The sequence below is a fragment of the Ochotona curzoniae genome, unplaced genomic scaffold (genome assembly GCF_017591425.1).
Source record: "Ochotona curzoniae isolate NIBS_2020 unplaced genomic scaffold, NIBS_Ocur_1.0 contig_3520, whole genome shotgun sequence".
NCBI lineage: Eukaryota > Metazoa > Chordata > Mammalia > Lagomorpha > Ochotonidae > Ochotona > Ochotona curzoniae.
The window spans coordinates 3,356,908-3,384,637 of record NW_024465894.1 but is presented as its reverse complement, the minus strand read 5'-3'; the positions used below and the strand labels follow the sequence as shown (position 1 = coordinate 3,384,637).

General features: G+C 52.4%; 1 protein-coding gene across 3 annotated transcripts in view; it reads right to left on the bottom strand.

The window, feature by feature from the left end:
* Nucleotides 1-27,730, bottom strand: part of ATP9A (ATPase phospholipid transporting 9A (putative)) — a 95,177-nt gene that overhangs the window by 47,827 nt on the left and 19,620 nt on the right. For 2 of the 3 annotated variants that reach the window (XM_040981299.1, XM_040981298.1), the window contains 6 exons: nucleotides 26,364-26,508; nucleotides 24,468-24,581; nucleotides 18,068-18,176; nucleotides 6,157-6,215; nucleotides 4,891-4,942; nucleotides 2,611-2,705 (listed from right to left, as the gene is read on the bottom strand). In XM_040981299.1, coding sequence (XP_040837233.1) covers nucleotides 2,611-2,705; nucleotides 4,891-4,942; nucleotides 6,157-6,215; nucleotides 18,068-18,176; nucleotides 24,468-24,581; nucleotides 26,364-26,508 — 574 coding nt within the window. Of the gene's footprint in view, nucleotides 1-2,610; nucleotides 2,706-4,890; nucleotides 4,943-6,156; nucleotides 6,216-18,067; nucleotides 18,177-24,467; nucleotides 24,582-26,363; nucleotides 26,509-27,730 lie in introns of those variants that run through there. The other variant, XM_040981300.1, reaches the window with a different exon arrangement.

Here is a 27,730-nt window from a genome sequence, read left to right as displayed (position 1 = left end):
CTGACCCATTATCCATTGTTTTAACTCTGGAACACAAAAGGCTGCAGACCAGCCATCTCGGGAAAGGGCAGGATGAAGTGTGGAAGCAGGAGTATTGGCCATACCCAGTCAGCAGGCTCTCAAAATTACCCAGCAGGCAGCCGGGGAGAAGCCTCCATTCAGTGAGTTTGGGAGTTGCTACAATGGCCCAAGACACTCTGGGAGGCCGAAAGAAAGGCACCTGCTCATCTGTGTGCACCCAGCGTTCTCCAACCTGACCCCTAGCAACACAACAGCCAAGCAGCCCCTCGCATGGGCTTTGCTGAGCTCTGGCAGAGATGTCTAAGCTGCCCCGGGTAAATAACACGCTCCCTTAGCTTTGGGAGGTGCTGAAAAGGGAATGCAAACCCCAACACCTATAAAGACGGCTACTATAAAAACACTACGGGCTGGTGTTGTGGCATGGTGACAAAGCCACCAGCTGCAATGCTCGCATTCGATATGGCCACTGACTGGTGTCCTGGCTGCTCCACTTCCGATCCAGTTCCCTGGTGGTGGCCTAGAAAAAGCCACCTGCTGGTCAAAGAGGAGGCTTAGGGCCCGGCGTGGTGATGCAAGTGGTTAAGGTCCTCGCCTTGCACGCCCGGGATCCCATAGGAGCCAGGAGGTAGGCACCACAAACATAGATGACTTTGCACTACGGTCTGTGTACTGACAAGGAAAGTCATGTTAAGCCCGGAGCAGACAAGCTTAGAACAAGCACACTCTGATTCCACATATGTAAGATCACCACTCACAGCCCCGTCTACAGCTACACCTCTGTTGAGAGAACATCTGGAAGGACCACAGCCTCCTTTGCATCATGCCCTCTGGGAAGACGATAAGATCTGGGCAAGAGCTGTGAGCGACATTTAACTCTTTCAAAGCCTTCTACATGTTTGATGTTTTTTTAAAAAATATTGAGTTTCCTGATTTGAAAGGCAGCCAGAGAAAGATTCTTCCATCTGCTAGTTCACTCATTCAATACTCACAGGAATGATCCCAACAAAACGCCCAGGCCAGGAATCCCATCTGTGTCTTCCACCCGAGCGGCAACAGCCCAAGCACTTCAGCAAGGCTTCCGTTGCCCACCAGGGGCACTAGCAGCAAGCTGGATCCTAGCCACTGGAGGGATCACCTGCTGGTTTCTAGGGCATGTATTTGCAGCAAGCTGGGATTGGGAGCAGAGCCAGGACGTAAACCCAGGACATGTGGCAGATCTAATTTGATCTGATTGTAAATACAGGTGTTCAGGAGCTGGCTGAACCACTACACCCAAAGTCCATCCTTAATCTCTTTACCTTGCCTACTATATATCCATTACTTTACTCAGGTAATCTCTTCATATAAATACTTTAAACTCTGGTTACAACATGGCTCCCTACCCCGACCTCACAGGCCCACTAAGGCTAACTGTAAAGACAATGGCAGCTTATGTTCCACTGAGTCCCAGCACGGGCCTGGAGCAGACAGGGAGCGAAGGCAGAGGCTTCCAAAGTAGTAAGAAGCCCAGCTCCAAGCTGTGCAGAAAGCCCTCACGTCCAGGCTCTTCTAGACTGCAGAATGCAGCCCTGCAAGTCACCTGCAGGATCAGAGAGCTTTCTTTGAAGGTCTCTTTGGAAGATGCAGAATACATCCCCCAGATGAGATCAGCGTCTGTGGCTGGATTGCCTCTGTGCCTCCCAAAAGCTCCTGGACTATGGTTAAAAACCTGTTGTTCTGGAATTCCCGGTTTAAAATTTAACAGGGACTACAGTGCTGTTTCACTTTTGATTGGTTATGAAAAGTGAGGAGTGAGGCAGCCGTGCTCGCTGCTGTGCTCGCTGCCATGCTAACCCCACTAAGAGTGGTTTCACTGCCTGTCCCATTCAGGCAAAGCTCAGTATGCATGGGATGCAGGCACAGCAAGTGCCTCCAGATGCCACCTAATCCTTCCAGACTCATGCAGAACAGGCCAGTCTCTGAGCACTTACGCTACCTTCGTCTGGCAGCACGGCCAGTCCTCCATCCCATCCTATGTACTGAGGGGATGGCTGAGCCCGCTTGTAGGGGATTCTGCTCTAGAGAGAAATGGGACCTCCAAGGCAGCAACTGGAAAAGGCGGCTCTGACGAGTCAAGCTGCCCAGTGAGGTCAACAGTGGGAAGAGTGGGCTCCTGGGGGAGGAACTGGCCAGGAAAACATGCAGAGGCAGAGTCACTGCTGGCCAGGGCCCAGGGAGCAAAGGATGGCGGGATGGCATGGGGCCTGGAGAAACAGAGGCAGAACACCCGCAGGAAGGGGCTGCAGGACCAACCCTGGGTAAGATAAGAAGCCACAGGAGGTGGGCCACAGAGCAAGCATGAGTTCTAGCTCATCTTGTACAAGAGTGCCAGGCACCATGTCAAGGTTAAGCTACCCTTGAACAGAGCTGGCCTCACTGCTGGTAGGGTCTGCCTTGGGCATGGCCACCTGAGTGAGAACGCTCATACTCCGCAGAGATCTGGGATCCTCTGCTGCCCCAGCAGCACCCTTCACACCCAACTCCACACTGCTGAACTAGAGAGCCTGGCCCTGGCCAGGTGCCCAGGTCTGCCGCCCGAAAGCTACTCACCGCAGCAGTGGGGAGCCTCTGTGTGCCGGCCACAGGGAGCCGCAGCTTCCAGTCTGTCTCTCCATCCAGCTGGTCTGTTCGCAAGAAGCAAGACCCTGTGGGAAGAAGTCAGGTGCCATCTGGTCACCTGCAAATCAAGAACCTCTTCCTCGGCTACACAGGGCAATTCCTGTACTGCAAAAACTGCCAGCCAACAGCTAATAACAAATCCTGCTTCCCATGAGCTTGGTGAGCTCCAGGGCAGCAAGATCTGAGTTCAAAGCCCTGCTCCACCATACATCCATGATGGTCAGGATCTCTGGCTAAGCCACAGCATGTCCTCATAAGATGTGACATAAGCAGACCTCACACACTGGCTATGAGGAGTCAGACGGTGACCTCAGGCAGACCCAGGAGAACAGCCTCAAGGTCATTCAAGTTCCTCAGCAGGAACCTGGAGGTCAGGGTTGAAGGTGCTGAGCCACCTCCTGGCTTCACGCCCGGGACAGCATCCCCTCCAGCCTCCATTTCCCAAGGGCAAAAGTGCAGGCAGCGGGGCACTAACACAGCAGGGAGGCGAGGACCTGCGGAGGGGCACTGCACAGCGCTCAGGGCCATGCCCTGCAGAAGGCACGTCGGTGCCTGCTGTACACACCTGAGCCCCAAATCCAAAACCCAAACCTCCCCTGAGCACCAAGGGGACACCACAAGTGGAAAACTAGGCAGCATAAAACTGCTCCACGCACCTAACTGCTGGGAGCAGAGCACAAAACGACCTTTCCGGCTACGGACGTAAGTGTACACAGAATGTCAACAGACTCCACATTGAGACTTGGGTCCCATCCCCAATATTCCAAGTCTGGAAAAAACACTGCTGCTCCCAGACATTTTGGATAAGGTACTCTACCTGTTCTACATCTGTAGGATGCAGTCTGACCTACAAGTCCACACAGCTAGCTACACATTTCATCAGACGGAAAATGTCTTCACTTCCTGGAGCAGCCAGTCTCTGTCTTGGCTGAAGTGGACAGTCCATCACAACCTTGATCCATAATGTCCAGTGTTTATCACACAGGCCCCGAGAGCTGCTTCAAGGGTAAAGCTATGATTTTTAAAACAACTTAAGTTTGGACCTTTAACCTCCTCTCTTGATTACTTAATTTATCACTCACATAAAATTGTATTGGCAGTGCCAGGGTGGTGGTGGTGTAGCGGCCTAATTCTCCACACGCAGCACTGGCATCCCATGTGGGCGCCAGTTCATGTCCCAGCTGCTCCCATTCCAATCTAGCTCTCTGCTTGTGGCCTGGGAAGGCAGCAGAGAATGGCCCTGGATGATGGACTCCTGTCCCACATGGGGGGCCGAGAAAACTCCTGGATCCTGGCTTTGTGGCCATTTAGGGAGTGAACCAGTGGATGGAAGACCTCTCTCTCTCTCTGTGTATCTCCTCTCTTGGTAAAATCTTCCTTTCAAACAAACAAAAAAGCTCTTTAAAAAAATTGGATTGGCACTTTCTCCTAACACATAATAAAACAGGTAGCAACAGCCTCAAAAGAATAGAAAAGCAAATTTTCCAAATTTTCCAAATCTCAGATTAGACCGATAGGAACAACAACAAAGGTCTTGCTTCCCCCGAACAGCTTAAGTTACAGAAAATGCTAAGTGAGGCAATTCTGAGCTAACGCAGCCTGTGGGCAGTGGTGACTGCCACCCAGGACATACCCGCAATGGGCGGGGTCTCGGGAGAGTCACTGTGACTGACTCCGGCCGGAACGACAGGCAACGGGCAGGGGCCATGGCCACAACTCCTGTCCACGGACCAAGGGCCTCCCAGGCACAGCCACAGCTCCTGCTCATGGGCCAAGGGCAGAAGCGCCTTCCACTTGCCTACCAGCCATGGCCACAGCTCCCGCTCATGGGCCAAGGGCAGAAGCGCCTTCCACCTGCTTACCAGCATCTTTCCCGCCTAGCTCCTCCCACCAATGATTCCCCCGTGTTTCTTCATTCAGACACACATCCTCTTTCAACCTGTGACTCCGCCCTGGAGCCAGGAAAAGCAAGGCTTGTGTGTGCAGGATGCCAGCAGGTGCCCCCCATGCTTGTCCTTTCGTGATCGGGACCCACCGACCTACGAGGCAGCAGCATTTGCTGAGACACTGCTTGATCAAAAGAGTGCTTTCGGATTCGCCTTGGAGTTTCCAAAACGACCATGTACTTCTGTTACATTTTCAAATGATTATTTTGCCAAATTACCACTGAAAGGTTAATGGTTATTTGCCAAATTGGTCTCAGATGTTTACCATTTTTCTCAGACGTCCTCAGGAAGATCATGTCAGCAGGGACGCGCTGGTTCTGCATTGTGAGAAAGAAGAGAAGGTTACTGTGCAGGCTCCGCCCCCCGACCCTAGGATGGGGAGGCGAGGGGCCAGCCCCACCCTGCTCAGGCTCTTGCAAATGGCCGCCTCTGTCAAGGACGGAGATGGGGATTTATTTTGTTTTGAATCCGAAAAATCTTGCACTAGGCTGTTACTCCGTTAATCCCCTAGTGAATCTTATCTCTGAAAAGGAGCTCCTAGTTTTGCCGTAAATCCTACCTTGAAATTCCAGCCCCAGCTGCAAACCCACCCCAGCTGCTTCTCTTCTAGGCCACCTGTGGACCCCCCAGACCAACACCCTCAGCTCCACTTCTGGCTTTGACCTGTTTCCCAGTCAACACCTGGCTTTTGGGGGGAGGGGGTTAATAGGGAAGTCAAGCAGAAAGCGGCCACAAATGCCATCGCCCACAGAAGGCGGAAGCCTTGCACAGACCCCTGGTGTCACTGCGGTGGGGAAGCTATGGCCACATGGGGTGACCCGCCAGGGTCTGCTGAGCTGCCATCTCAAGCAGCCTCACTTCATTTCAAATCAACTTTGAGTTCTCACATTTAATCCTTTTAGAAGAGCACCGTTCAATCCCTACCAGAAACGAGCCAGCACATAATCCTTTTCTAATCAAATGTTATTCCAAGACCCTCCAGGACTGCCTTCCAAATCCAACGCCCTCTATGCACACACCCTGTGCTAAGAGACACGTGTGTTTGTTCATACAAGTAACAGGCATATTCACACTGCTTCTTTTTTAAACCACATTTTTGGCCTTGTTATTGTTCTCATGTTACATTTAACCCCTGCGTCCCATAAAACAGTCAGCAAGCACAGCACTTAAAGGCAAAAATGCAAGCTCCAAAGACTGAGCAAAGAGATGGAGAACTACTTTCAAAGCGTCTGTGCAGCAAGCTGACTCCAAGGAAGGATTTGATGATCACTTTCTATACTTCCAAAACAATAAACACATTGGGGCCAAGAAATCAAAACTTGGCGCTTGCGATTTTAAGCAGAATTCCCTGCTAACCCGCACACATCCATGTTGGATAGAAAGCTTTCTCTGTGTCTCCAGGAAAGGAAACTTCTCTCCCCAGGCCAAGCGTCATCAACCAGCTTGTCCACCCATGCTCGGCTCCAGGCTGAGGTGGCAAAACTCCGCATTTGCGCACACACGTGGCCAGCCGCGAGCTGCCGTCACTCACCTTCTCCACAATGATGAGATCCCCAACTTGGATGTTGGAGCTCTTCACCTTCACGGTACCTGCAAGGGAACAGGTGCACGGTTCATCACTGTCTCCATCCACCTGCTTCAGCAGGCTGTTCCTGCGAGCCTGCGGCCAACAAGCCAACAGCGCCCACCCGCAGCAGGAGTCAGCCCAGCCACCACACACGCACCTCCTCCCCTTCCCCCCAAGATTCAACCGCACACCCACTGCTGCGCAAGTGAAATCATCACCCCCTCCACAAAAAGCAGCTGAGCCCAAATGACTGATTTCCCTTTCGATTTCCACATCTGCGCGTGGCTTAGACGCTTGAGGTCAGAGACCCTGGTGTGTGCTGGACGTCCATCAGGGCGAGTGCCACAATCTAACACTGAGCACTCAGCCTGGGCTGAGCGCCGTGCAGACAGACGCTGATGGCTTCAGTTCACCTGCGTGGTCGCTGTCCAAAGGAGCCAGAGGAGGAAAGCAGGGGCAGAAAGCGTCCTCTGCCTTGCCCCGCTCTGTCTCAGAGCCAGAACAGGTCAGTGCTGCCACCGGCACCCACATCAAGGTGCACAGTACATGACAGACAGCAGCGAGCTCAGCCCAGCTCTAAGGACAGGTGACAGACCCTGTGCCAGCCCTGGTGTCAACACACATGTCCCACGAAGAGCTCACAGAGGCACACCTAGGTCTCACTGGCCAAGTACCAGTGTCCTCAGCCTACGGATGAAGGTTCTTCTCCCTCCAAAAGACAAAACAACAAGAACAACAAAAAACAACCCCCCCAAAAAAGCCCCAAAAAACCACACACACACAGATCTCTGGTACATGTAGATTTTCCCTTTGAAAACACAGAAGCCACCTTGGCTCTCGGGGCTGGATGTGGCCCACAGGCTTTGCTCCATACCCTCTATTTCAGCAAGAGAGACCATCAGACAGATGTTGTTAGCGCCAAAGAGCATTGAACAGTGATGGCAGGTGCAGACAGGAGGGGAAGCTCCCCTCCAGAGAAGGACCTGGAACAGCTCCCAGCACTGAGAAGGCAGCCCGCCACTCAGCACTCAAGCAATATCTACTGATGAGTGGAGCACACACGGAACTCAAACGGTGGTGGACAGGAGGAGGAAAGGAATCACGGGCAAATAGGGGTGGGGAAGCAGGGCAGCAACATCAACAAACTCTTCACAGGAGAGTTGAGGCCAGATTCAGCCAGCCAAAGGGTACTGTTGTTTCCAGGAACCAGTGAAAAGGCAGCCAAGGGCTGGCACTGGGACTTAGCATGTAAAGCCACTGCCTGCAGTGCTGGCAACCCTTATGGGTGCAGGTTCAAGTCTAGCTGCTCCACTTGCAATCCAGCTCCACGCTAATGGGACTGGGAAAGCAGAAGAGGATGGCTTAGGTGCTTGGGCTCCTACTGTTCATGGGGAAGCCTATTTAGAGCCTGGTTTTGGCCTGGCCCAGCCCCAGGAGTTGTAGTCATTTGGGAGACGAACCAGTGGTTGGAGGATCTCTCTCTCCAATTGTGCCTCTCAAATATGTAAATAGAAATCTTTAAAAAGAGGCAACCCAAGCTCGATAAAGTAACTTCCCCAGTGCTGCACCACACGCGGGCGGCCAAAGGCTGGAGTTCCTCCCCCAGGGCCGGAAGCATCCCCCCGAAGCACCCTGCGGCACGTCCGGGCAGCACATCCACCTGCAGTCTGGTGGTGGACTGGGTTTTCACACAAGGGAGCAGTGTCCCACAACCTCTGCTGATCACGGTGTCTCACAGGAGGCCCATCTGACTCACCAGTGCTCAGCCAAGACAGGAGAAAGGTAAGACATAATGCTTTCAACCCCTCAGCCAGCTCATGCCCAAAGCTGGAGCGAGAAGGGGAACAGGGCTGCTGTTCTGGGTGTGCTCCCTCCTTCCGGCACCAGGCAGCCTTCACCCGCCACCCCTTTCTGCTTCATAAAGAAGTGTAAGACACTGAAATAGCCGCACTGCAACAAGCCACTGCCTATGACACCAGCATCCCATATACTGCGGTGCCAGCTTTAGTTCCAGTTGCTCCACTTCCAGTCCAGCTCCCTGCTAATACACCTGGAAGGCAGCAGCAGACAGCCCAGGTACCTGCGCCCGTACACCCATGTGGGAGACCAGGATGGAGCCTCTGGCTCCTGGCTTCAGCCTGGTCCAGTCCCAGATGCTACATCTATTTGGGGAGGAAACAAGCAGATGGAAGATTCCTCCCCCTCTCTCTCCACCTTTTAGATAAACACATTCAAAAATAATGTTTTAACAGGAAATAATCTGTATACTCTATCACAGTATTAAAAACTGTAAACAGTTTTCAATGGAATTTCAAGGGATGTGTATTTTAGGTAATTCACCATCAGCACTGAGGTCACTTCTACTGGAACAATGCCCCTTAACAGGCTCTGCAGGGTTGGACGGCAACTGTCTTCACGTCATCACACTTCAGCATTATGAGTAAGCAGAGCTGGCCCTAAGCGAGCTGCACACCACCACAACGGACTCCGAACGTTCAGCATCTGATGGGCAATGGACCACTCCGCCCCCAGGAGTCGCTAGGCTCTCCATGCCCACCCACATCAGGGTCTTGCCCTGGTAAAATGTGGCAAAACGTAGTATTACACACAATCTGGCAGCCTGAGCCCAGGCAGGCAAAAAGCTAGAGAGAGACCTACCGGTGAGTGTGTTTAAAGGACTGCAGAACATACATTAACCCAGTTAGAAACGTTTGCTCTGGGGCCCTGGTGTCAGACACTCCCTGTTTATAGCACACTCCAGAAAGGTTCAATTCCCCTCCAACTCACAAAGCAGCGCTTGCATACAATCTGCGCAACCACTGGGATTTTTAAAAAAACATTTATTTATTTTTATTGCAAAGTCAGATATAAAGAGAGATGGAGAGACAGAGAGGATGATTCACTCCCCAAGTGACCGCAACAGTTGGTACTACACCAATCCAAAGGAGCCAGGAGCTCTTCCAGGTATCCCACACAGGTGCAGAGTCCCAAGGCTTTGGGCCATCCTGGGAGCTGGATGGGAAGCAGAGCTGCTGGGATTAGAACCAGTGCCCATATGGAATCCCAAGGCATTCAAGGAGAGGACTTTAGCCACTAGGCCACCACACCAGGCCCAACCATTGAGATTTTTTAAAAGTCATCTCTAGATTGTTTGGAATACCTACCACCCAGAAAATGTCATGCAACCATCAGCTACATTGTACATATCAGCAACAATGTGATATCTCCAGTCCCTGTTTGACTCAATCCCTGGATACAGAAGCAGCCAACGCCCAGAGCCCATGACAATCAGAAGTCCAGTAACAGAGGGTTTGACTGGGGCTGGCTCCAGGACATGGTGCGCTAAGAGTCCACCTGCGGCACTGGCATCCCCTATCCCCGCTGCTTCACTTCTGACCCAGCTCTCTTCTTCATGGCCTGTGAAAGCAACAGAGAACGGCTCAAGTCCCTAGGCTCCTACACCCACATGGGACGCACGGAGGTAGCTCATAGCTCCTGGCCTTGGATCAGCTCAGCTCCAACCATGAAGGCCATCTGGGGAGTGAGCCAGCAGATAGATGCAAAGTGACTCTCATCCTGTACTTCTCTCATCTTCTCTGCCTCTTCTCTCTATAACTCTTTCAAATAAAAACAAAACTTAACATTAAGAAGAGGTTCTGCCTGACCCTCTCTTCTCATCCCACCGAGATGCGGCAGGCAGCGTGCTCACGAACAGGCTGTTCTCCCGTGACTTCACAAAGGCACTGCCAGGAAGGCGCTTATAAATCTAAGCTGGCTCTGGGCGCCAGGGAACTTTCCCTTCATCTGAGCAGCCTCCAGCTTTCACAAACATAAATTTACACATTGTCTTGGGGTTTATTACTGAAATTTATGCTGTTGGCCTGACCCCCCACACACACACCTGTGTTCAGATCTGCACGAGCTGCTTACAATGATTTTTTTGAGAACCGGACTCCAGGAAGAGCAGGTGTTTTAATTCTTCCTGACTGGTAACTGCCACTGAACACTGGTTAGTGCGATCGAGCAGGAGACGGGGGAAGGGGGGCATCAGTGCATTCCCCAAGAGGGGCACCTTCACCCCTTCCTCCAGCACACACATTTCTCAACATTTCACATTCCATATTTACAATAAGCATGAGCTTGCTTTGCTGGCAAGAAAAAATAATACAGTAAATCAGCTTGGAGGTCTAAGCGACCAGACCCAGCTTTTCCCCTTCTGCCACTGAGTGCTGATTTACGACCAGTTCATCTGAACTCTGCCTCTCTGTCCATCTGCTCTGCCTCAACCAAACCCCTTTAATCCACGGTGTTTGCAGAGCGGTTGCTGAGTAACTCCAGCAGGCCGATCCCTCCAGCAAACACTCCTACTGTACCTGCCCACCCACTGGCCACCAGGTGCCTGGCTCCCCGGCAGGAGGACAGCAGGAGTCGCGCTGTCACCAGTCACTCCAGCTGCTCAGCCTCAAATCCCCCGTGAACATTCCAGAGGCTGGGGGAGTGGATCGCAGCTCAGCAGCTCCCACCAGGGAGACGCCAGACTCTCTAGCCCCAGGGTGCTAACAGGGTGCTCACCAGAAATGTGGCATGTGGACTTTCTTCTCCATGTTGCCATTTTTGGATAATCAAAAACAAGTGTGTTAGGCCTGGGTCTGGAGTATCTGGTGGGGGCAGGGTGGTCCTGGGGCCAAGGAGTACTTCCCTGCTCTCTGTATGGCCACAGGGACCGCTCCACCAGCCATGCACTAGGGCTGGCCATTGGCATCTGGCCCCAAAGCCCCCCAATGTGACGGCTTCCCAAGCCAGCAGGAAAGGTAGGCACAGCTAGTCAGGGAGACAAAGCAGGGCCCAAGCTGGACATGAGGGCCACTGGGTGGCTGGGCCTGACTCCCAGGAGTCAAACCTTTGTAGGGTGGGAAGGGCCCCACACCTGCCTGACTTCTGACCTCTCACCCACTGCTGAGTCTTCCACAAGCCGGGAGGAGAGAAAGAAAAACAAGACACAGAAAAGCCCTAACAGCCTCTGGTGGCCCAGCACGGGGACAACCTCCAAGTCAGCAGGGACTCTGACAATTGTATAGTCCTTCAGCAACAGTTACAAGTCTATCAGTCTGCTTTAAGTTTCTGAACACGAAGCCTCACATTGTCATTTTGCCCTGGGACTGTGAATTCTGTAGCTCACACAGCAGGGAGGTGACTACAGCCAGGAGAGCCAACCAGCATTATGGGCCAGCAAGTCAGCCATCCCCAGGACACCTGCGGCTCGAGCCACGGCTTGTGTCCTGGGTCCTGTGTCCCCTCAAGCCACAGCTGTGGACTCAGCTCCCCGCTCAAGAAGGACTCAAGCACTCCAGCAGCCCCTGCCACCCATGTGGGAGACCACATCTGGTTCCGGGGTCCTGGCTGTAGCCAGGTGTCATCCTGGCTGTCAGGAGCAGTCGCAGAGTGAACTAGTGAAGGGACGATCTTAATATCCTGTCCGTTGTGCGTTTCAAGCAAAGGAAAAGAAACATTAAAAATAATAATTCCCGGGAATCTCCTTTCCAGCACACCAGAGGGCCTGGCCTACCCTTAACACTGAATCCATCTCAGAGCATCCTGGCTCTTCTAGACCCTGTAACGCCCCTGAGCTCATTGCTAGGCGCCAGGATTTTAACATACATTCAGAGAGGGGCCTCTGCTGTGGCGTAGTGGGTAAGACTACTTTCTGCAACACGAGCATCCCGAAGGGGCGCTGGTTCTAGTCCTGGTTGTTCCACTTCAGATCCAGCTCCCTGCTGATGCATCTGGCAAGGCAGCAGAAGAGGGTCCAAGTGCTTGGCCCCTGCACCCACGTGGGAGACCTGGACGTAGCTGCCGACTCTTGATTCTGACCTGGTCCAGCCTTGGCTATGGGGACCATTTGAAGAGTGCACTAGAAAAGTGAACTTTCTCTTTCTCCGCCCTCTTTAATTCGGCCTTCAAATAAATAAAATAAATCGTTGAAAAAAAAAAATACACTCACAGAGACTCTGCAGAAGGTGGGAAGCAGAGTTTGCAAAAGCCGAGTGGAAAAATTCTCAGCCCAGCACATCTTCTACCAGCAAAGGTTTGCTGACAGATCGACCTCTTTCGGCTTTCGCCACTCGGAGCGAGTCAACCCTCGGGCTCCGCTGACAACAGCGAACAAACTTCCAGTCACTACGGCTGTTTATTTCTACAGCGCTGGACCCCACGCCTTCCATAAGCAAACCCATAGAGCCTGCCTTTCACGGATGAGAGCTTCTGAATAAGAGCAGCTTGTCTGCACCGCACAGAGAAACCAGATGTGTCCCCAAGCCAAAACGAGGGAGGGACAATTCCAACTGTAGAACAGCCTGCCAAAAAAAAAAAAATAATAATAACACATTTTAAAGAATAAATTCCAGGGCCTTGGTGGGCACGGGCCTCGGTTTTGACCCCCAAACACCTCCAGCCGTGCTTGCATTTTTCATTGCACACGCGGAGGACACCGCCTGCTTCGTGCAGCCTCCAGGCGCTGGCCCTGGATAATGTAGGACCCTCCGGCTTGCTCTCTGATCTAACTGTGACAGTGATGAGTTGCAAATTCGGCTCCATGTGTACATTTCCTGGGGTTCACGTTAAAACACCCAGCGCAGTTCAGTGCGTTAGAGCTGAAATTTTCATATTCAAATAGCACTGTGTGCACCCCCAAAGCCCCGGGAAAGGCTGTTTTTGTGGAAACAGGCAAAGGGTTCAGAAGTATTATTATAAATATCATTAGCACTTCCTGGAGCTTTTGTTTAAAATAGTGAGAACTTTAAAAAAAAAAAGCTGAAGTTTAAATGTAACAAGTTTATAACCAACAGAGGCTTTTAAAATAAATATTAGAAATGGTCTTGCTGGCTTATGGGGCCCACAAAGGATGAAGAGGCAGACACCCGAGGGGTGGGACTGGGGGCGGGAGCACGGTTGGAAAAGATAACAATGCAATTTGCAAGGCAGATTTTGCAGTCTGGGTTTTTTAAAGCGGTGGATCAGCTCGGTTTACCCGTGATTTTTTTTTTTTTTAATAAAGTGAAACTGAATACTCAGGGCAAACACGGAACCCTAGGAATCTGCAGGAACTTCTCAAATCTGTATTTAGCAAAATGTTTCAAATAAGTCTCAGACATGCTGATGTGCCAGACCTGAAGCAGGGATGCCCTGCAAGGGACTGCCACACTCCTGGGACCCAACGTGCCATCCCTACCCCAGGCTCTGCCCCATAGCTTCGCCACAACACACCTAAAAGGCCATTCCTCCAACCCCCTTCTTCAAAAAAGCGTAAAGTGCTTGTCGCAAGCCTGCCTTGTCTGCACAGTTTGAACTTTGAAAACACCAGCAGTACTTGGACCGAGCAAGGGAACAGGAGCAAGACCTGCCCGTCACCAACAGCGTCTTCCTAACCGGGTCTGCCTCTCACTGCAGAGGAACACTGGAAGGCCAAAGACAAGAACAAGCACATCCTGGGCCTTAACACCGAGACACCTGACGGCCCCACGTGGGCCTTGGGGTGACAGCTGAGTGCGTCAACTGGAAAAACTGAGTGCAGAGCGCCGACACACACTATTCAGAAAGAACTAGAAGCACAAAGGCACCAGCTCTGGTTTCTTCTGTGTTACTTTTATTATTATAATTATTATTTAACCACACAGATCTGAGCAGCTGAACAGGGAGTCTCTCCTTGTCCACAAACCTGACTTGGGCCCACAAGCCATCACCCGTGCCACAGGGAGCCCACGAGATGGAGGCCCAGCTGTCCCACTTCCCATCCAGCTCCCTGCTCCTGCAGCTGGGAAAGCAGGACTTGGGCCCCTGATCTCACATGGGGACCTGAACAGAGTCCCGGCTTTGGCCAAGGCCTGGCCATCGTGGTCATTTAAGGTTTGACGGAAGCTCTCACCCTGACCCCGTCCCCTCTCTCCCTGTCACTCTGTCTTTTTCTCAAACAGAAATAAATCTTCACAAAAACTTCTGACTCATGGCTAATGTCGGCACCGCTGCCCGCAACAGGAGTGGAGCATCAGCGGTGTGCCAATTACATTTCAGTCTGCGCTTTCCTTCCAGGCTAATGACCTGCCTAATTCACTTAGCCCTTGATCAGTCTGGGAACGCACTTCTGACACGAAGGCCCATAGCATTTCTCTCCTGAAAATGCAAATCCAATTTCTCTGGCCACGTGAAAAGGACTCCCTTTCTCAAGATTAAACTTCGGTTGGGGGGAAGGCAGGTACAAAGAGAAAGAACTCCTTCACTAAGTATGCTCCCCAGAGCCACCCACACCCTGTGGTCAATGCCACCACACCGTGCTGGTCTTCATCGTCGGCTTTATGTTTTTTGTTGTTTTGTGTTGTTCCCATTGCCAGTGAGTGTGTGAGTCCAGACAGACAGCTCTATGATGAAAGCATAAAAAAATCATCCAGAACTACAGCCACTCTTAGGTCTCCACGTATGAATGTGAAGGCAGGAAGAGAATGTTCTGCTATTCAAAAGCATCACTCCCACAGGCTTTCAACAGCTTGTCCACCGGTGAACAAGGAGGCCAGGGAAGGACTCTGTGAACTCAGAAATCCTGTTTTAAAATGTCTGACAGCGGGACCAGTGACATGGAAGAGCAGGTTATGCCACCTATGGTTTAAAACCCAGCTGATCCACTTCCTTGCTGTTCTGCTATTTGGGGAGTGAACCTGCAGATACAAGATCTTTCTCTCTGTTCCTCCTTCTCTCCTTCCTTCTATAACTCTGCCTTTCAAATAATAAATTAATAAAACTCAATTGGTACAGTTTCAGATGCATCTTGAACATACTAAAATGTTGGGAGCTCTGGTACAATAGCCTAGTGGCTAAATCCTTGCCTTGCATACATTGGGATCCCATAAGGGCTCCTGTTCATATCCCAGCTGCTCCACTTCCCATCCAGCTCCCTGCTTGTGGCCTGGGAAAGCAGTCGAGGACGGCCCAAAGCCTTGGGACCCTGCACTCACATGGGAGACCCAGAAGAAGCTCCTGGCTCCATGGCTTCAGCTCTGCTCAGCTCCAGCTGTCGTGGCCACTTGGGGAGTGAAATCAGTGGATGCAGTCATCAAGACTCTCTGGTTTCTGAACATCCGAACCTCACAGACAGCGTCAAGATTTCATGGGGGTTGGGGGGATGGGGCTGTGCCCCTGCATCCTTCGGCCAAGTGCCTGGGCTCTACCCGTGCCTCCAGGTTCCGCCAAGGCAGACTCAGGAAGGCAGCATGGATGACACAGGCACTGTATGCCCGCTGCCCACGTGAGAGACCCAGATTGAGTTCCCAACTCCTGGTCTCTGCTGTGAGCACTTTGAGTGAACTACCATCTGTCTGTCTGTATCAAATCAATAAACTTCTTTAAAAAAAAAGCTTTCATGTGCAGCACAAGCATTGTGGTGCACTGGGTTAAACCACCAGCTGCAGGGCCACTCTCCCATACTGGAGTGCTGGCTCAAGTCCCAGCTGCTCTGTCTCCAATCTAACTCCTTGGTGTTATACCTGGGAGAGCGGCAGAGAAAGGTCCAAGCAGGCCCCGCCACCCACATGAGGCCTGCAGCTCCGAGCTTGTGGCTTTGACCCAGCCCTGCCCTGCACACTGCGGGTATTTGAGGAGTGAACCAGCAGAGGGCAGATTAATCTCTCTTTCTACTCCACCTCCCACTTTCCCCTCTCCCTTTCAAATAAACAAAACAAATATATTTTTAAAATACACTCCAAGATCTGGGGGCAGGTTTTGTAGGCTCGTCTAAGAGAATAAAAAGAAGTAAAACATTTTTCCCACCCACCTTCCTCTGTACCTCAGCCCTACCCATCCTACTTGGGGGCCCACATGGGCTTACATCCTTCTCAATGATGTTGATATTAAAAACAAAATTTTAAAAGTGAAAAAAAGCTTTCATATGAATGCCAAAAATGGTGTTGGAGGTGATTAATTATTCTGATCTGACCATTACACACAATAGTCATGTGTTGAATTATCACACTATAACCCGTAGATTTGTCCAAGCACACGCCAATTTCAAAACAGAATAAAGCTCTGCTTAAAGGGAAAAAAAATTGATGTGGTAAAAGATAAAAAAAAAAAAATGCCATGCAAAGATATGGACTGATTTCTTTGATTTTGCACCTGAACGTCCTAAATGGAGATGAGAAGTTCTGCTCAGGAAGTATTTTTATTTCAGCAGTGAGGCCCTAAAAGCCTCATTGTTCCTCTGCCACAGCCTCCCAGCCCGGCTTGGTGAGTTAAGCTTCCCCATACATGGGTCACAGAATAGAGTCTGGCACCAGCCCATGAGTGGATACAGAACCCCGCCCAGCACTGCCCCACACATGGATCACGGGAACCAGCACAGGCTGTGTGGCAGCTGCAGCCTCAGGCTGGGCTCTCAAGACAGGCTGAGGCCCAGGTGCCACCTCCCTGTCCTGCTGCTTGCCACACCACCACCCTGGGGTCTCTGGCCACAGGCAGCCAGTGCCTCATGCTGGCAAGCTCTACCAACTCTCCTAGCACCTCTTCCAAGGCTGAGAGAAGTGAAGGCCAGGGCTGGATGTCGTTTGAGGAAAAGCCACTGCGATGTGCGGAAGGGTGGAGCCTGGAGCTCCTCCCCACGGCACCCTGCTTAGGGCAGCACGAGTTGGCTACCCTGCATTTTCAGAGCTGAGGACAGAATATTTCACCTGGGAGAGGAGTTAAGGCACACCAGTCACAAAGAAATGCCCCCAAAGGGGCCTCTGACTACTACGGGAAGGCCCAGGTTGCCTGCCTCTGCAGAGTGCCCCGATTCTTCTCACTGGCAACTTTCACCAGCTCTAAGCGCCTGCCCAAAGACTTGCATGCCTCTGCAACTATCAACTGAGACAGCACAACCTTTGCAGACAGCATCAGAGCTTCAATTTTTTTCTGGTTTTGCACCCAAAACAAATCCCATGGAAACTTCTCCTGCAGAGAAGCCCCCCAGAGGCCTGTAGCCCTGGAGGGGCCGAAGGTGGCTCAGAGCCTGCTCTGGAGTCTGAGCCATCTAGAGACCTCCCCTATTCCAGAACCCTCCTTTTCCTCAAGGCAAGGCACAGCTTTGACGCCCCTCAGCTTCCCTTAAAACGGCCCGAGCCCCCACGTTGGGACCTCAGTGATCAGCGGTCTCCTCTTTCCCCGGCTAGCTCAGCAAACTTCAGGCCACACTCGTTCCAGTGTGCAGACGGCAGACAAGAGTGCAAAGTGTGAAGTAAGCCCACTGTGGCCTGGCCGGAAGAGAGACGGCGGCGCCCTGGGGGCTTCCCCAAGGGTGCACTGTGCGGCAGCTTTAAAGTCCACCATTTAACCCGCACAACACAGGGCCAATTACAAAAGAGTCCCTCCTCACTTCTCCAGATCACACCACAATTCCTGCATACCTCATCAGCAAAGATTTCTGAGTTACCTTCAAAGGAACCTGCAGAATGGAGGCAAATCTCTTGCCTTCCTAACAATGTTGCAACAGTCTGTCTTTGAAGTCGTTGGTCCCTGTTGCAATAGTCTCTCTGAAAGCCTTTGCCCACTTCCACCAGGACAGGTGGGGGCAGGGAGTGCACCCAGCACAGGAAGGACATGAAGTGTGGGTGGCCTTGCCCTCTGGGCCACGCACGTGCGCATGGTTTGACAGGACCCACTCCGAGAGGCCCGGGGTGACTGCTGAGGCCTGCAGGGCTGCAGGCCGACACTGGCCTCCCTGGTGTCGTGGCAACCGAGCGCCCGCTGGCCACGCGGCGCCCACACACCAGCAGCCCGGGCCTTGAACTCTGCTCCCCTAACTGTCAGCGGCCATGATTGAGTTGCAACCCCGCCGCCCCAGGAGCTGGAGGCTGACCTCTTGCTGTGAGCCGGCTGTAGACCTGGGAGTTGACTTCCTTGTCCCGCACGTAGCATCGGATCTCCTCCACAGCCTCCCGGATGACAGTGACAGCCAGCACGAAGCCCTGTGGAGAGCGGGGACAAGGGTGAGCCAGTGAACGGGCTGCCTCTCCTAGTGCCTGGGGCGACAAGGCCAAGAGGCCAAGGGGGAGGGCAGCGGGGCAGGCCCTGTGAGTCACCCCAGCAGGCAGGCAGCAGCGGCTGCCAACATCCCTGCCACTTGCTACCTTCATGTGACTTCCGCACAACCCACCTTGCAGACCGAGGCACACGGAGGGTGAAGAACCTTCCCTGTGCAGGCAGGATCTAAGCACAGGACATGTCCCCGGCTCTCACACACAGAGACACAGGAGGGTGACAGGGAGGGGGGCACACCACGGCCTGGGCAGAGCCCGGGGTGTGGGATGGCAGCCTTTCCCACCACACAGATGCACGCAGGAGCCACGAGAACAAAGCTGGGCAACACCACCCAGCGTTTCCCTGCATCCTTAACTACAGCTCGGGCTCCCCTGCAAAGCAAGGGGATGAGGTTGGCCTCACCTGCGCCATTCCAGCTTCTATAAGGAAACCCTGCTGAAGAGGGGAGCCCGGGAACCTAACAAGGCCATAGCCCGCCCCCACCCTCCCCAGGCTCCCCCATTCATCAAACCTGGCAGGGGAGGGACAAGGGGGCGGAGCCACCTCAGCAAGCATCTATTTCCCTTCTAGACTTCTTTTCTTGTATCAAAAATGGCAAAAGTCTTCACTCATTTCTTCTTGCAGTCACTCACCTCCCCATCATCCCTCTGCCTATTTGAGGCTCCCCTGATCAATAATTTTCTCAAAACACAGATGGTAAGACCCGGCGCAATAGCCTAGTGGCTAAAGTCCTCGCCTTGAACACACTGGGATCCCATACTGGTGCCGGTTCTAATCCCAGAAGCCCTGCTTTCCATCCAGCTCCCTGCCTGTGGCCTGGGAAAGCAGTCGAGGACAGCTCAAGGCCTTGGGATCCTGCACCTGTGTGGGAGACCCTGAAGAAGCCTCTGGTTCCTGGCTTTGGATCAGAGCAGCTCTGGCCATTGCAGACACTTAGGGAGTGAATTAGTGGATGGAAGATCTTCCTTTCTGTCTCTCCTTCTTTGTGTATATCTGCTTTTCCAAAAACAAATGCCAGAAAAAATCTTTAAAAAAAATCCACAGATGGGATAACCAGCTGGGGGAGTTCTCCGCTGTGCTATGGGGGGAATCCCGTTCCTGTGTCAACGCCGTGAGATGCATCAGCTGTGAGCCAAGGGCTGTGCATGCCCTATAACTGCAGCCCAGGATGAGCTGCCCTGGGGGAGTCCTCCAGAGCCCCTCGGGTGCCCTCCCTGTTCCAACCCCCAGCCATCTCCCCTGCAGCCACTCAGAAGGCAGAGCATGCTCCAAACCAGAGCACAGGTCCCTTTTCAGAGAGAGGGGGAGGAAACCCCTGCAAGGGGCAGAGCCCCTCCCTGCAGGACCACTCCCAGCTCCTCTCTGTGCCACAACCAGGGGCTTCTGACTGCTGCGTCTTCTTTCAAACGGCCCAGCCTCTACTTCTCTCTGCGTGGGCCTGGGTAGATCCCAATGACATCTGCAGGAAGCTGAGCTTAAACACAAGAGCTGCTCACTACCGTCCCCGTCCATCCACACTACTGCCCTGCTCACACACACAGGACCAGCCATTCCCTGGGCTGGGAACTGCTTGACAAAGAGATGCAAATGATGAACCCCAGCCAGGGTCCTAGGAGGCCTGACACCCACAGGCATCAGGAAGGCATCAGTGGGGGGTGGCGTGTGCCTGGAGAGAAGTCACCCCGGCGACAGCGCGCACACACACACACACACACACACACACACACACACACACACACACAGTTCTGAGGGTGCTGAGCCTCTTTGGTGAAGTTGACATCAAAGACAGATTTGCTACAGCAAAGCTAACCTGTGGGACACACAAAGCAGAAAAGCAGTGACCCGCTATGTGTGTAGACAGGGGCTGGTGGGGGGGTCACGTGGCCTAGCAGTGAAAGACACTGAGAGCACCACACCTCCCCTACGGGCACCGGCTCACAGTCCCAGCTGTCCCACTGCTAGACTTGGAACAAGCTCCTGGCTTTCACTTGGCCCATTGCGGCCACCTGGGGAGAGAACCAGCATTTAGAATATCTGGAATATCTCTCCCTCTTCGTCTAACTTTCAAATACATAAATAAATCTCCTTGGGGGAAAAAAAAAGAAATGAGAGAGTGGCTGGAGGGAACTTTTTGGCGTGATGGAAAATTCTGTGTCTCAACTGAGATGGTATCTATGCGGGCATGCGCAGAGGTCGACCCCGCCGGACTGCAACCTGCAGACCTGTGTATTTGACGCACGCAGATCCTCTCTCAGTGACGACCAGGAAACTCTATACTTGTTATCTCATCACCCAACAAAGAAGGTTTCGGAGAACAACGTCTCCTGGAAAAGAACTCCCCCTCACGCATTATTAATACCAAGAAAAAAGCAATTAAAAGCTAAAACTTGGCGTCAGCATTGAGCTCAACAAGCTAATCCTCCACCCTGTGGGACAAGCATCCCATTTGGTGCCGGTTTGTGTCCCAGCTGTTCCTCTTCCCATCCAGCTTCCTATTTTTGGCTTGGGAAAGGAACAAAGATACCCTAAGTACTTGGGTTCCTACAGCCAAACAAGAGAACTCTAAGAAGCTACTGGCTTCAGATCGGCTCAGCTCTGGCTGCTGCAGCCACCTGGGGGGTGAACCAGCAGATGGAAGATGTTTCTCTCCATCTCTCCTTCTCTCTGTAAATCTGCCTTTCTGATACTAAAAAAAGAAATCAATCTTTGTTATGTACATATATGTATATTAAATAAATGAATGCTGAAACTATTCCTGAGCAATGAAGACCAATGTCACGAGTGGCAGGATTTTTTTGTTTTGAGACTTTTCTGTTTTCTCCACATCAGGAATTACATAAAAGCAGCATTTCGTTTCCTCCTTCCGGAAGGCGTGGAAGTAGACACAGTCACCTCCATTTTGCAGACGAGGATAGTGGCGCTATGAAGCAGTGTTCAAATGAAAAGTCTTCTCAAAGCAGAGTCAGAGCTGAACCCACGGAGCCCCAGGGACTGCCCTCAGAGCCACCAGAGCTGAATCTTCAAATTTTATTCTTATTGGAAAGGTGGCTTTACAGAGAGAAGGAGAGACAGAGAGTTCTTCCATCCTCTGACTCACTGCCCAAATGATCAAAACAGCCAGAACTGAACTGATCTGAAGGCAGGAGCTTCTTCCAGGTCTCCCATGCACGTACAGGGTCCAAAAAAAAAAATTTTGTTTTTGTTTTTGAGCTATCCTATGTTGCTCTCCCAGGCACGTTAACTAGCTTAGAAGTGGAGCAACTGGGACACGAACCAGCACCTATACAGATGCTGATACTGCAAGTGGGGAATTATCTTGCTACACCCCCATGGCCACCGCTCGTAGCTGGAGCTCAAGTTTGAGCCTGCAGCAGTGAACAATTCACACCGTGTTCCAACCAAGATCTGAAGCTTATCCCGCAGAGAAATCAACTGGAGGAAATCAGGTACAGTCACCTATAAACGCATGTTCACTGACTTCAACCTTCTCTTCTCCGCGGTCTCTTGGGAGAAAGGCAACACCTGAAAATGTCCCCCAAGGGACCCATCACAGGAAAAGCTGATGATAAAAGCAACCACAGGGCCAATGTTGGGCTGAGCCAGCTAAGCCGCTGCCTGTGACACCAGCACCCTACAGGAGTGTGAAGTTTGAGGCCTTGGTGTCTCACTTTCTTTTTTTTTTTTAAGATTTATTTTTATTATTTTTTCATTGGAAAGACGGATATAAATCTTTACTTTTTAAATTATTTTAAAGATTTATTTTATTTTTATTGGAAAGGCAGATATACAGAGGAGGAGAGACAGAGAGGAAGATCTTCCGTCCGATGATTCACTCCCCAAGTGAGCGCAACAACCAATGCTATGCCGATCCGAAGCCAGGAGCCTCTTCTGGGTCTCCCACGCGGGTGCAGGGTCCCAAAGCTTTGGGCCGTCCTCGACTGCTTTCCTGGGCCACAGGCAAGGAGTTGGATGGGAAGCGGGGCTGCTGGGATTAGAACCGGTGCCCATATGGGATCCCGGGCGTGTAAGACAAGGACTTTAACCACTGCGCCACCGCGCCAGGCCCAAAACAAATAAATCTTAAAAAAAAAAAGATAAGATAACCACTGACTTTGGGGAAAATCCTTCTAGATGGTCAAGCACTTAGATGCCCACTAATGCAGACCCAGGGAGGCACATGGCACGGTTCAGGTAATTGGGTCCTTGCCACCAACACAGAGACCCAGACTGAGCTCCAGGGTCCAGCTCTGGCCCAGCGCAGTCCCCGCTGCTGTGGCCATCTGAAGAGTGAGCCAGCACATGGAGCTCTGTGTCTCTGCCTCTCCTATGACAACAACAAGCACTGACTCAGAAAGAGGTATAGCTGTTGCCTCTTTCTAAAAGGAGAAAACATGTAACACTTCATTACTTGTCCTTCTTTGCTCAGAAACCCCAGAAGGAAGGACAAGAGATGAAAGACAGTATCTGGGGACAGAACTGGAGAAAGCTAGATGGTCACCAAGGGACACTCCCATGTTCCATGTGCCATCTGAATGCACTCAACTTTGAAATACACCTTTTTAAAAATCACTAATACAGGGCCCGGCAGCATGGCCTAGTGGCTAAAGTCCTCGCCTTGAACATCCCGGGATGGGCGCCGGTTCTAATCCTGGCTTCGGATTGGCCATTGCGCTCACTTGGGGAGTGAATCATCGGATGGAAGATCTTCCTCTCTGTCTCTCCTCTCTGTATATCCACCTTTCCAATAAAAAATAATAAAAATAAATCTTTAAAAAAAAATAAATAAATCTTTTTTAAAAATCACTAATACAAGGCACTATAATAAATATTCTGTCTTTACTAGACTAACTTTTAAAAAAATAAATGATTTAAATTTATGTAAGTATACAGTAAGCAGATGGGGAACCTAACAGCTAAAATAAAGTAAGAGTACTTAATCAGAAAATGCTAAGGCTGGGTGCAGTAGCCTAGCAGCTTAAGTCCTTTCCTTGCACGCGCCGGAATCCCATGTCAGCCCTGGTTTGTGTCCCAGCTGCTTCACTTCCCTTACAGCTCCCTGCTTGTGGCCTAGGAGTGTGGTGGTAGACAGCCCAAGACCTTGGGACCCTGCATCTGCATGGGAGACCCCAAAGAAGCTTCTGGCTCCTGGCTTCCAATCAGGTCAGCTCCAGCCATTGTGGCCACGTGGAGAGCTGGCAGATGAAAGATCTTTCTCTCTCTGTCTCTCCTTCTCTTTGCAGATCTGACTTTCCAATAAGATGCTAAGGGTGCTAATCCTCAGGTCTGATGACTCCTGGTTCACACTCGCACCTGCCCACACACGGAGCACACACGAGTGTTCCCTTCTCCCACACCTTCCTCACTCTGTGAGCCCAGCTGCCTCTGGCGTCTCCACCGTGTGCTGAAGGCCACAGCTGCCCGAGGCTCACGGCACCCCATGCTAAGAGCACAGGCAGTAGCGGTACTGGGTAGGCATGGGCTGTTGGGATTTTGCCCCCCTGCCACAGGGCCCTTGCACTGCCTGCCCCCATTCCCTTCAGCTCATCAGGAGGCCTTGTGAAGCCAGGCTGGCTAAGGTTCCCCTCCATGTCTCCCACCACCTAACCCTACCCTTGCAAAAAGCACTAGGCGTTAGCCTGTGCCATCTCGCTACTAGGTGAAGTGGTCCTGCTTCCCTGGTCACTATCAGTCCCCTCTCGGGGAGGGACTTGGACCCCTTCCCTTCATCCCAAGCAACCATCACAGTGTCTGGCATACCCCAGGGGCCCAATCACCACGTGCCCAAAGGACGTAAGGAAGAAATAAGAGCCCTGCTTTGCTGCCCAGGCATTAATGCAGGTTCATGTTGAAAATCAGATCTCCAAAAACATTTGAATGGAGCCTCTTTTGGGGCGGCGCGATTGCCTTTCTTCCTCGTTGTGACGCCCCCACAGTCCAGGATCATGCCACCTCCAACAGGCATGCCAGAACTATCCACAGAAGACTGGACCAGGGCACTATTCCCAAGAGGCACACTGCAAGAACAGCAGAGGCTGTGCGCTCGTTGGAGCCCAGGACGTGAGGTCATAATCGAAATAGCTCAGGGTTCCCCCAGCATACCCCCACTGGGGACATCCTTGCCATCCCAGACACTTGGGGTGAGAGAAGCAAGCAAGCTCTTGCCCCGAGACCGTTAAGGTGACTGAGCAAATCCTGTCCTGCCACACCATGCTACTCACCAGGGGAACCCAGTAGGTGTATAGCGCACCGAGCCTCATCTCAGGAACAAACTGGGAACAGGCGAGAAGTAAGAAATAGAGGTTGAAGAAGTACTTGAACTGGTTGAACAGCACCTGGAAGCAGACAATGCGGCAGACGGTCAGGGCTGGCCAGACGGGAGCTGGGCAGTCAGGGCTGGGCGGATGGGGGTCGCTCAGGGGGCTGGGCAGTCAGGGCTGGGCGAGTGGGGGTCGCTCAGGGGGCTGGGCAGTCAGGGCTGGGCGAATGGGGGTCGCTCAGGGGGCTGCGCAGTCAGGGCTGGGCGAGTGGGGGTCGCTCAGGGGGCTGGGCAGTCAGGGCTGGGCGGATGGGGGTCGCTCAGGGGGCTAGGCAGTCAGGGCTGGGCGGATGGGGGTCGCTCAGGGGGCTAGGCAGTCAGGGCTGGGCGGATGGGGGTCGCTCAGGGGGCTGCGCAGTCAGGGCTGGGCGAATGGGGGTCGCTCAGGGGGCTGGGCAGTCAGGGCTGGGCGGATGGGGGTCGCTCAGGGGGCTGGGCAGTCAGGGCTGGCCAGACGGGAGCTGGGCAGTCAGGGCTGGGCGGATGGGGGTCGCTCAGGGGGCTGGGCAGTCAGGGCTGGGCTAATGGGGGTCGCTCAGGGGGCTGGGCAGTCAGGGCTGGGCGGATGGGGGTCGCTCAGGGGGCTGCGCAGTCAGGGCTGGGCGAATGGGGGTCACTCAGGGGGCTGGGCAGTCAGGGCTGGGCGGATGGGGGTCGCTCAGGGGGCTGGGCAGTCAGGGCTGGGCGAATGGGGGTCGCTCAGGGGGCTGGGCTGAGGCAACTGGAAGTCTCCAGGAAGGCAGTGACAGTGACTGAATCTGTTGCACCAGAACGTGGCGTTCATGTCGTGTCCCCTCTCACAGGGGGCTCCACACTTCCACGTGTCATTTAGGATTACAGAGTCCTCTGTGACAGAAGGGAATCATGACAGACCCAGATGCTGTAAGCACCACATTCAGGATGGTGGTGACCGCTGGCTCACTTCTCAAGTGGCCACAACAGCCAAAGCTGAGTCGATCCGAAGCCAGGAGCTTCTTCTGGGTCTCCCATGCAGATGCAGGGTCCCAAGGTTTTGGGCCATCCTCCATTGCTTTCCCAGGCCACAGGCAGGGAGCTGGATGGGAAGTGAAGCAGCTGGGACACAAACCAGGGTCTAGTGGGACCCCAGGACTTGCAGGTGGAGGATTTAGCCAGTTGAGCCATCACACTGGGCCCCAAAATAAATAAATCTTTAAAAATAAATAAATAAGTAAGTAAAAGACATGGTGTGCGATGCCCACACCCAATGTCAACGTGCTGGGGTTCAAGTCCCAGCTGCCTGCTAATGCACACCCTAGGGTCCTTGCCACCCCTATGGAAGACCCATATTAAGCTCCCAGCTATCATGGGCACTTGGGGAATGAACCAATGGGTGGCAGATCTCGCTCTGTCTCGTGTGTGTATGTCTATCTGCCTTTCAAATAAACAAAATAATAAATGAGTATTTCAAATGACACAGTCATCTCTGAAAAGGATTCCAGCTGACCTAACTCCAGGGTACTCTACCACTCAATATTGATTAAGACATGGCCACTTTGGTCCTTCTCACCTGGGACCTGACTGCTGGTACTGCTGAGTCAACAGGTGCATGTGGAAGTCACACTGGCCAGTGACAGACATGCCAGCCACGTGCCTTAGAGGGGAGGGTGGCTGAGTACATGCCCATGACCATGCGAGTGCGACAACTGGCCAGGCCACCTTCCCTCTACTGAGGATGGATTTTAAGGATCAGGTACATTCCTCTTCCATGTTTTGGTTACAAGGCCACGTTCCCACGCTGGGAAGAGAGGAAAAAACCCATGACTCTGCTGGCACTTACCCCAGGAAGAAAGGTGAAAAAATTGTACTTCTGATTGTTGATGACATTTCGAGGATACCTCTGGTCCCTCTTCTCGGGGTGCCCCAACCAGACAGTGCGGGGTCTGGGATCCCCTCCACCACAGCATCTCAGCCACTCACAGCACCTGCGGGAAAGACACACCACCAAGATCATGCTCACACCACCCAGACTACACCCAAACCACCCTGCACCATCATCGAGGCCACATCCATATTGCTGAGGCCACACCCACATCTGCCCACCCATCCCAGAATATTTTTCTCTGCACACACTCTGGTTGGGTCAAGCCCCAACACTGGAAAACAGTGTGGACACTTCTAAGAAGCTGTGATCAAGAGAGAAGCAGCCGGTCCTCCAGCCTAAAGGATTTATGTCAAAAATATAGAATACATAGAGGAAAAAAAGTAGGATACATTTACAAATTTAGAAGACATAAGCTAAAAGTAATTTTAACACAATAAGCACAATCTGTTGTACAGATGAGAGAAGGAAGCCCAGAGCAGTCAAGCAAAGCACCCAAGTTGAACGCGATGCGAGAACCAGCCAGCTCTGCCCTCGACCGTGATGGAGGAGCATACACAAGGCAACATCTCTGAACCCAATACACCTGCCACCCCAATCTGGTTCTCAGAGCTAGGCAGCTCATTAGCACCAACCCACCCGTCCACCCAGGCACTCTGTACCACCCAGGTTACTCTCACAAGGCAAGAGGACTGGGCCACTCTGTGAGCATATTAAAAGGGCAGCACCAGGCCCAGTGCGATAGCCAAATGGCTAAAGTCCTCGCCTTGCATGTACCAGGATCTCATATAGGCACCAGGGTCGTGGGACCTTGCACCTGTGTGGGACACCCAGAAGAGGCTCCTGATTCCTAGCTTCAGATTGGCTCAGCTCCAGCCATTGTGGCTGTTTGAGGAGTGAATCATCAGTCAGAAGATCTTCCTCTCTGTCTCTCCTCCTAGCTGTACTTCTGACTGTCCAATAAAAATAAATCTTCAAAAGAAAAAAGGCAGCACCAGGAAGTTCATTTCTGGGTGCTTGGAGAGGTGCAATCCCCCACGAGCAGCATAATGCAAGGACCCCAAGCTGTAGAACACACACTGCACCAGCTCGTGGAGCCAGGAGGGCAGACAACCCCAGCCCCGCACGCCCCAGAAAGTCACCAGCTGAAAATAAACCAATGGTATGTCACAACTCCCATAGCTACTTTTCCACAGCAGACTTCTCTTCTCCCCTTTCTCCCACAGGTCAGGAACTGCAGGGCAAACACATGCCCATGTAACAGGACCCTGGAGATGAGCCGGCCAGCACCTGTTCACACATGCACAACTCCCAGGCAAACACAT